We start from the raw sequence: 10,070 nt of genomic DNA, 5'->3' as shown, positions 1-10,070 counted from the left end.
CGGCGCTTTCTGGGCCTGTTTGTGAGCAGCACTTCCTTTTCATCCCACAGCTCAGCACCTTAGCCAGGCTGCAGCGGGAGCCCAGCTCTCTGAGCTCGCTCTGCCGCCCGAGGGGGCCCAGAAGAAAGGTGCAGGAGCGGGGGCCTAGAAAGACAAAGACCCAGGGAGCAAATCTGGGGCAAGGCCCAAAAGAAGAACACCGAGGCACGGTTCAGGGCAAGCTCAGTAACCTCGTCGGGTGTGTCAGAGCAACATATGACAAACTCTGTAAGGAAGTTCCCAACTATCAGCCTAGAGCCCAGCCTTGTCGCTGAGAGACTGACCATCCTGGGCTCCTGGGCCAGGGCAGCCCTGCAGGAGCCCGTGGGAAAGGACTCATTAAACCAGTGTCCAAGCACAGAGCTCAAGTAACGTGCGCCAGAAACACCGCGGTGCGCATGTCCCAGCTGCTGGTGAAGATGCATGAACAGCAGGTCCCACCAGCTGTGCATTTTGAAAAATAAAACTTTATTGAATCAAAAATTAACAAACACACACACACACACACACACACACACACACACACACACAATTTAACCTCATAAAGTACTGACAGCATATAGAATATACCAGGCACGCATTCACCTCACCTGTTCACTTCCTTCCTGCGACCCAGAGGAGCTGCTGCAGAAACCAGATGATAACAGACACACACACACACACACACACACACACACACACACGATGGGTAGGCTGAGTGTAGCGTGAAATATTATACCTATGGAATTTTTTTAAAAAATATATTTTATTGATTTTTTACAGAGAGGAAGGGAGAGGGATAGAGAGTTAGAAACATCGATGAGAGAGAAACATCAATCAGCTGCCTCCTGCACAACCCCTACTGGGGATGTGCCCACAACCAAGGTACATGCCCTTGACCGAATCGAACCTGGGACCCTTCAGTCCGCAGGCCGACACTCTATCCACTGAGCCAAACTGGTCAGGGCATATACCTATGGAATTTTAACGTGCAATATGGTTCCACCACCACCACCACCACCACCACCACCCACCACCACCACCACAACTAGAACCCTCTCCGAGATAAAGAGTAAATGCTAGTTTAAAAAGAAGCTACTCGACGCATGTAACTTGTTGCCCCAGGAAGCTTCAAGAATTACGAGAAGCAAGGGTATTTTTAAAAAGAGGCACCAAACTTCACTCCAAGAAGTAGCAGGAAAAAAAAAAAAAAAAAGTAGCAGAGAATTAAACCTTTAAAACAGACCCAAGAATCACGAGAATGTTTTCTGTGCTATGCACCAAAGGACCATGAACTCAGCAGCTTAGAACAACACTCATTTATCATCTCATAGTTTCCATCAGTTAGGAGTTCAGACATGGCTTAGAAGGGTCCTCTGCTCAGGGTCTCACATGGCTATGATCCAGGTCTCAAGGGTTCAGCTGGGGCTGGGGTCTCCTCTGAGGCTTGGCTCCTCTTTCAAGTTCACGTGGTGTTGGCAGAACCCATTTCCTTACAGATGTAGGACGCATGGCAGCTTCCTTAAGGCCAGCAGCATCTAAGCAGAGAGCTCTCCTGTCTCTGACTTACCCAGACCTTCTTTTAAAGGGCTCACCTGGTTAAGTCAGGCCCACTGAGGACATCTCCCTTTTGATGAACCTATTACGGACTTTAATTACATTTGCTAAATCCCTTCACTTTTCCCAAAAATCCCACCATCTTTGCCTCATTCTATGGATTACAAGCAAGTGACAGGTACCACCCACACTCATGGGGAGAGGATCACACAAAGGCCTGGGTCATCGAAATTCCACCCACTGTGGACAATTATAGATGAACTAGAGGCCCGGTGCACAAAATTCGTGCATGGGGGGTGTCCCTCAGCCCAACCTGTACCCTCTAGGCCTAAACTGGCAGTCGGACATCCCTCTCACAATCTAGAACTGCTGGCTCCCAACCTCTTGCCTGCCTGCCAGCCTGATCACCCCCTAACCACTCCCCAGCCAGCTTGATTGATGCCTAACTTCTCCCCTGCTGGCCAGATTGACCCCAACTGCCCTCTCCTGCAGGCCTGGTCACCCCCAACTGCCCTCCCCTGCCAGCCATCTTGTGGCGGCCATCTTTGACCACATGGGGCAGCCATCTTGTGCGAGAGCATGAGGGTCAATTTGCATATTCCCTCTTTTTTATATAGGATATGTGAATATACTTCATAAGGCAGGAGGAGTAAAGATCATTATCCTCATTTTTCAGAGACTCTTAAATATATTGCCCAAATCGCTGAGCTCGCCCCCGGGACAAAGCTGAAACACACAGAGATTTTCTGGGTCTGAATCCTGTGCTCTTTCCACTCCCTTATCTACCTGGCCCAGAAGGGAATGGCTCCACCACGCCATCAGGTGGGAGATGGATCTGCTCCTCAGACCAAAGGGATCACTTGCTCCCGGTAAATAATAACAAATCTGCGTTGTACGTGGCCTTGCAGATGATGGTCAGCCACACCATTGTTAGCAAAGCGAGGATCAAAATGCAGGGCTCTGGACTCCTGGCCCAGTGCTCCTTCCCCATGGGCGGATCTCCTTGTGTCTTTCCCTGTCCCTGCCAAAGACAGGCTATGAGGCAGGGGAATACTTGGTTCCAACAATCATGTTTCGTTTTTATCCTGATGTTTGGGCCTTAAAGGCAACGTCTTTCTTGATCTAGGAGGGCATCCAAAAATATGGAAAAAATTAAGTAGTTATTCTAAAATTAAAGTTACTGTAAGAATGGCAGGTAAGAAACCAAAAATTTTAAACTCTGAACAATTCACATAAATATGGTACAAATGATAGTCCAAGTGGATACAAATTAAAATACATTATGTGGTTCATGGTATACATATTTATATCAATTAGTACACTATTAATATACTATGTGAAAAAAATATGGTATAAAAATCATAACCAAAGAGAAGCTATCACTTAACTAAGCCATGCTTGCTACATTGTAACAATTTAAAAAATCATCACTGTGAGCGAGGGTTATTGGGATTTCCTAAACTATCTAGCATGAACCCAAAAGATCTGGGTTCAAGGTTTTGCTTATCCTCCTTCTAGCTTTGTGATTTTGGACAAATGACTATCCCTCCCAGCAAAGTGCTTGAAACAGAGTAGACCAGACACTCAGCTATGGGTGCCCAGCCTCTCGGTCTCACCATCTGATAAGGAGGGGGTGTTAGTTACTAGCCAGGTTTCTACTCTTAGTACTTCTTGGGTGTCCTTGCTGTGAGTTAAGTGGTAAATCAGATATTGCCACACCCCTGCTTAACACTCTCTATAATTTCTCTGTCTAATACGGTAGCTATTGAGCATTTGCAACGTGGCTGATCTCAACTGAGATGACCTAAAATATAAGACACACCTAACTTCAAAGGTGTAGCATGAAAGAAAGAATGTAAAACATCTCGATAACATTTTATATCAGTCATACTGCACAATGTTTTGGGTTAAATAAAATATAAATAGTTCACCTGTTTCTTTTCACTTTTTTAAATGTGGCTACTAGACATTGTAAAATGGCATATATGGTGCACATTATATCTCAGTTGGAAAGCAATGATCTATAGCTTCTTACTCTTCAGATAAAAATTTAAAACCCCCTAGTGTGACCTACAGGGCCCAACAGGACCTAACCCCTGACGACCTGTCTCAGGTCCTCTCGTACATTCTCCCTGACCCTCACTGCCCTCAGCCAGGCTGACCTTATGATCCCTCTGACGTAGCAAATGCATGTCCATCTAGAGTCTTTGTACTCATGACTCCAACCTTCTGGAATTTTCTTTCCATGGTGGCTCTACTCATAGCTGACTCATTCTCCTTCTTCAGGTCTCTGCTCACATGTCACCTCCTCCATCAGGCCTTCCTGGACCACCTGATTTGAAGGAGTCACACATCCAGTAAACTCTTCCTCCATTTGTGCCCCCCAAGGCACTTGTTGCCATCCTTACTCAGTTACCTTATTTAATTATCTGCTCGCCTGCTGAATGCCTGTCTCCCCCCGCCCCTCCCCCCCCCACCCCCACCCCTGAATAGAAGCCATGTGAGGCAGAACCTTTCCTATCTTATTCACTGTCTTCTGTATTCACAGCTCAGGACCCAGCCCATTGTAGTTCTCAGGTCACCGTTTGTTGAATGCATGAAGGAAAAAATGAATGAATGGTGAAAAGAGCATAGGTCAAAAATCCCAGTTAGGACAAACCCAGTTCTAATGATGAGGACCACGCCCCCATCTTACCAGGCGCCCACTCTTTTTCCCTATAGTCAGTCCTCGAAGGTCACTTTAGGAGGCAGTGGGTGTAACTGAAAGGACACGGTCTGAAGGTAGAAACTCCGAGTTTGAATTTCAGTTCTGCCACTTACTGGCTGTGTGACCCTGGACAGAGCCCTTGACTGTCCCCAATCTCCATTTTCCCCCAGAGTGGTTGTCTTGAAGTTCAAATAAGACAGCATCTTATAAATATACCAGAGAGCCCTAGGGATATTTATAAGAACAAGATGTTATTGAAAGGGAGAGATTCTTTCATTTACCTGGATGTCCCCAGTACCCAGCATAGGGCTTGGCTTAAGGCAGGTGCCCCCCAAACTGCTGGATGGATGGATGAAGCTTCTAATGAGTGAAGCCTCTAATAAGCCCCAGCATCACAAAGCCACGAACCCTGGGGAAGTCAGATCTCTCTGCTGTTCCAGCCTGGAACAGAGACCTCATTTGTTCTCCAAGGGAAGCCCATGGACCTCAGAGAAGGAGTGAGGCCGAAGGGTACTGGCCACATTGCCTCCATTTTCCAGAACGGCCCCAAATAACAGCAGTCTGTCCAGGTGTCCACAAAAGCTCTACTGGTCTCCTGGAACCCTGAGGATGCAGGGTCCGAGTCAGCATCCTCAGCCGGGGAGAGAGCGAGCTCCGGCAGGCAGCAGGATCACCTGTCAGCCACCACACCTTCTCTTCCAGAAAGGAGAGTTCGGGCCACTCCAAGCAGTAGCCCGGGATTCTCACACTCGGAGAATCAGCCACAATATCCGCTTCCTTAATTGAAACTGGGGCCAAGGGTAAAAATTAGGAGAGGGGGAGGGAGTGTTGTGTTTGGAGGTAGCGGTGTTAAAGTTAACAACATCAGAATTATTCCACGGAACAATGATCTCTCAAGATGGGGCAAGAAGGTGCCTGGGAGGGGAGTGGGAAATGCAGCGCTGGAAGGTGTCTGCCAGCTTGCACGGGACAAGGCTTGCCTTTGTTCTTCTCCTGGCGCTGAAACAGAAGGCCTTCGGGCAGGATAGCTCAGTGCGGCCCTGTTGTTCCTAGCATTTGCTACTGAAAGGCCTGTTCTCGTGGAAACCTCTCTCCGCCAGGCTTCTGTTGGCGATGGACTGCTTTATTTACACACCGGTTTAACATGCAGCCCACCATGGAAGTTTGGGCAAGCCAGGCCAGGGGTAGCATTGCACCCTCTCTCCCTAGTCCACGTTGCCTGCTCACTGCGGATTAAAAACCAGACTCCAGCTTCCGTTCATTCAACACGTGTTCTGAACATCTATTACATGTTGTGGTTGGAGCTATAGCTGGGAAGCAAGCAAGACAAACACCAACGACAGCAGAAATCCATGAAAGAAGAACAAGGCCACCCCGGGTCTTGCAAAAAGGGAGTCACCAACAGAAAGCCTTTTCCAGGAGCGTGGGATCACCATTTGGGATCACTAGTCAAGGCTTGTGGTTGCTGGAGCTGATGATGTGTTAAGAACCAAAAGGCTTTAAGAAGGAAAGGGCCTCCAAGAAGAAGGTCCTAGGGTGTGGCCTGCACTGCAGCTCCCCCTGCACCCCCAAATCAATCCCATGTGGTGTGCTTTGAAACAACAACACCCTTCAGCCCCTCTGCAGCCGGGTTTTATTTTAGCCACTTGAGCCTGGTTTCTAGCACTGCCAATGTGGGTTACAGTATGGGAACCCACAGAAAGAGCAGTTTTCTCCCCAGAGTGAGATGGGGCTAGTGTGTAGTCCTCTGTCCTGGCAGGGAAAATGCGTGTGGGAGCCCAGGTCCCTGGAACTGGCTCGACAGAGGAATGTGGACTTACAGGCAGACAACAGGGCATAGAGGGGAGCCTGGCCAGTGCTGTCTTACAGGAGTTGTTGTTAGATGCTGCAGCACGAATGTCCTGAATTATGGTTTGTAATCCTGTGCCCCTTCTCCCCAGGTGAGTTCTCCCTCTGGGTCCCGGGTTAAAGCCTTGCTGGAGAGTTCCACTTCAGACCAGGTACCCTCTCCGATCATATTTCTCCACCTGTCAAATGGGAGCGATCGATCGTCCTCGTGGTAATGGGAGGACCGCAAGGACACAGTAAGAAAACACGCTGATGGGAGTGAAGATGGACATCTCGGCATTCATAAAATCAGGATGGTCTTCTCTTCCCGCGGAAGCAGGAGGATTTACACCAGAGCAAGTTAGGAGAGGCAGATTCATATTTTACAAACATCAAGTTAAAATACGCATGACTCGCTGGTACGCTCACCTCCTCTCTGGGGATTGGAGAATTGGCCCAGGTTTGGGGAAAGGGAGCCAGCCAAGGCGATGCCGCTGCAAACCACCTGCCCTCCCCTCGGCTGTACCCCTCCGAGGACGATCAGGCAGAAGGGGTGGGAGGGGAACATAGCTCAGCATTTATTTTTGGACCCAACTCACTAAAAATATCTCCGCCTTCCTGTTTGATCACCCTCCCTTTTGACCTGAATGAATCGCGTCCGGCGGCCCGCCCCTCCCTCTGCCCGTTGTCCTTTAAAGGAGAAGGGCGTGGGGACGGGTTCCTGCCGCTCCCGGGACGGACGCGAGCCGCCGGGGCTGGCAGGGGCCGCTGCACTGACATCAGGGGCAGCCCCAGCTCGGCGGCAGCCTCCAGCCCAGCCCTGGCCGCCCAGAGGGAGGGGGGAAGCTGCGCGCTGGGATTGGCCGGCCCAGTGCGAGCGCCCGCGCGGATTGGCTGGCGAGGTTTTAGAGGGAGTCCCGCTCTCCAATTAAAGGGCCCGCCGCGCCCCGCTGCGCGCAGAGCTCCGCCTGGGCCCGCGAACTTGGCCATTCAGCCAGCGCTGTGCCGGCTGAGCGCCCTCGCGCCTCCGCCTGAGAAGCCAGGCGCTGCTTCCCCAGCCCAGAGAGGATGGCGAAGGTGGCCAAGGACCTCAACCCGGGAGTCCACAAGGTGAGCTGCGATATGTCTGTACTTACCCAGACGTTTCCTTCTCCCGTTTCCCTCTCCCAGGCGTTCCTGGAGACTTAGCTGGAAGCAAGAAGGAAACTCACTAAATTCCAAGACTTCACAGAAAACAGAATAGTTGGGAATACTTGTTTAAACTAATAGGCATCCCTTCAGGAATAAAAACAAACAGACTACCACCACCAAAAGCCCTGGTGTAAAGTGTTTGCAAGGAGTCTTAGTTCTTTGGTAATGCTAATTAAAATTTAAAGAAGGTGAGAACCTCTTTTTACATGGTAATCCAATGGTCTGTAGGGGGAGGGGGAACCCTACCTCTCCCTCTCCGTTCCCCCTCTAGCCATTGGGGTGAAGGTTGGGGGGCGCGGGACTGGCTTGTACTGTTTACTCACGAGGAATTCCCCCTTTCGCTGCCACCCTGGTGCTCTGTGTCTTCCACACGGCTTTTCAGTTGGTGATGTTGGCAGTGGCAGCGGTTCCAGCACACGGGAACTAATTTGTCCCCGAGGTCTGCACGTTTCCCTTTCAAGAAGGGCTGGCCAGGAGCCCAGAAGGTCATGGGTGAATTACTGCAGGAGGGGCCTGCGGCTGGGCCCGCAGCTCCAACACCCGCCAGTTACTTACCTGAAAGCTGTGGGGAGAGGGCACGGGCCGGAGGCTTACAGGACAGGAGCTGGAAGGGAGCAGACATCCTCGGCCCAGGGAGAAACGGAGGCCCCGGGGCCAGACAGATTGGTCCCAGCAGGCGGCAGGGAATAAGGAAAGACAACACTGAAACCCTGGCCCTGCCTCTTCTTAGCTGCACCGTATGGACAGTCACTTTTCGGAGCCCCTCTGCCCGTTTCCAGTGCCGGGATGATGGTCCCCACCCCACCCACCAGCACAGGAACAGTGATGGCACGGTACAGGTTAATCTCCTAAGGCTGTCTCTCCCTCCGCCACCCCCTTTTTAAAAAGACCTAACTGGCTTTATTGAGGGATTCATGAACGGGGCAGTATCCTCTGTACTAAATAGAGAGGTGCTCCAAGAAGTTCCAAATCGGTTATTTTTAAAACTCAGATTTCAGGGGACTTGGTCTTGCAGGGCAAAGTCCTCCTTGGACATCTGCTGCCATGACCTGCGGGGTAGAATGAGAAGGGAAAAAAAAAGGAAATTATGTCAGAATCAAAATTAAAATGCAAGCCCAGCCACTTAGAGGCGCAGTATTCATGCATCTGATTTATAGCTGTGCCCCTGCACCGCTGACCTGCGGCAACTCCCCCACGGAGTCCAGCAGGCCCTTCGGAACGTCTACACCCGGTCAGCCCTCATCCGGGCCTTTCTCTGGAATGCACCGTGCCCCCTTGCATTTGCCGGACTGTTTGCAGAATCAAGTCCTCTCTCCTTCCATGGAATTCTCACCACACTTTCGACCCACTTTACAGTTGTGGGTCTGTGAAACCGTTTGTTCTTGTATTATTAATTATTATTTTCCATATGAACAACTGTAAACCTACCTTTGCCCAACCCTGTATGTACCCTATGATGGATCTCCGCGGCAAGTCTAGTAACCATCTGTCACTGAACAAGTTCTTACGATATATATTCTGGACTACATTCCCTGTCTTGCTTTTCTTTTTCTTTGCATCGGAGACTGTGATTATCTAGGTTAGAGGTGGGACATGTTCTCCTTCTCGTCCCCTCTGGCGTCAACTTCCTCGGCCTGCAAAGGGTTTATTTTTCATTTAGATCCAGTTACAGGCTTAGAGAAAGAATGTGGTGGGTAGAGATGAAAGGGCAGATATTTTTTACCTCTTGGGCCTGTGACAATCAGTAGGAAGATCGCCACTTTGTAGCTTAACCAATGTCTTCAACTCAAAGAGTCAAGGGGAGGGGTTGGGGGAGAAGCTCTGTTTGCTGAGCGAATCCTGTGTCATATCCAGGGCATGCTGAAAAGCTTCCACTGCATATTTACTTGTTAAAACTGCAACAAGCGGGGGGTGTTATAACATTTGGCATCGGAGTGCACAATCACATGTAGGCATCTCAGAATGATTTCATAGACTCTTAGAGCTTCAAGGGACCTATTTGCAAAATGAGAAATGATTTTAAATGGCATATAAGCTGTCTCTACTGCCCTACACCCCCCAATACCGCCCCCCCCCCCGGAAGCTGGAAAGTCATAAAAAGGTCTTCAGGAGAGAACATAAAACACATAACAACTGGAGTAGTCTTAGAGGTCATCTGACCAACCCTAGACAGACCGAGGGACCCACCATGGGTCACAAACAGTTAGTGACAGAGCTTAGAAACAGCTCCCTACCTCGTCTCCTCTTGCCAAGTCCAGTGTTCCCACTGGATGGATGCTCTTGAGTTGTTTTCCTGCTGGGGAAGAGAGGTCTTGTAACACAGCATTCCCTGAGAATGACGGAATAGCCAGCACCGCTTGGTAACAAGGGGCCTTGAAGGCCACATGCCATTTCTCTTGGTGGAATCAACCCTTATTGTGGATTTGTTCTTCTGTTGTTTATTAAGTGTATTTAAGAATTTGGGGTACTGGTATTCATGTAACCAGATCTGGGTTCAAATCCCTGCTCTGCCACTTACTAGCTGTGTGCTCTTGGGAAAGCTAATTAGCTTCTGGGTCTGTGCCCTCTGCTGAAAATTGGGGAGACAGTAGCAGCATCTACTTCCCAAGAGGATTGTGGTTATTAAATGAGATGATATGTATAAAGGGACTTAGCACATGAGCTCTTAAATAGAGTCAGCCATTATTATTGTCACTGGCGGTGGTATATTTCCATGGGTGTGTGAATGCTGAAAGGAGTCTTTGGGTGAATGAAGGACACACTTTTTTTT

General features: G+C 49.6%; 1 protein-coding gene across 1 annotated transcript in view; it reads left to right on the top strand.

The window, feature by feature from the left end:
• The first annotated feature begins 6,865 nt into the window (after positions 1-6,865).
• LMCD1 (LIM and cysteine rich domains 1) overlaps positions 6,866-10,070 on the top strand; it is a 58,392-nt gene continuing 55,187 nt past the window's right edge. Inside the window, exon 1 of the mRNA XM_054729484.1 lies at positions 6,866-7,219. Within this exon, the coding sequence (XP_054585459.1) occupies positions 7,178-7,219 (42 nt within the window). The 5' untranslated portion in view covers positions 6,866-7,177. The remainder of the gene's footprint in view (positions 7,220-10,070) is intronic.

This window comes from Eptesicus fuscus, chromosome 18, assembly GCF_027574615.1.
Source record: "Eptesicus fuscus isolate TK198812 chromosome 18, DD_ASM_mEF_20220401, whole genome shotgun sequence".
NCBI classification, from domain to species: domain Eukaryota; kingdom Metazoa; phylum Chordata; class Mammalia; order Chiroptera; family Vespertilionidae; genus Eptesicus; species Eptesicus fuscus.
This window is presented reverse-complemented; position numbering and strand designations above follow the sequence as displayed.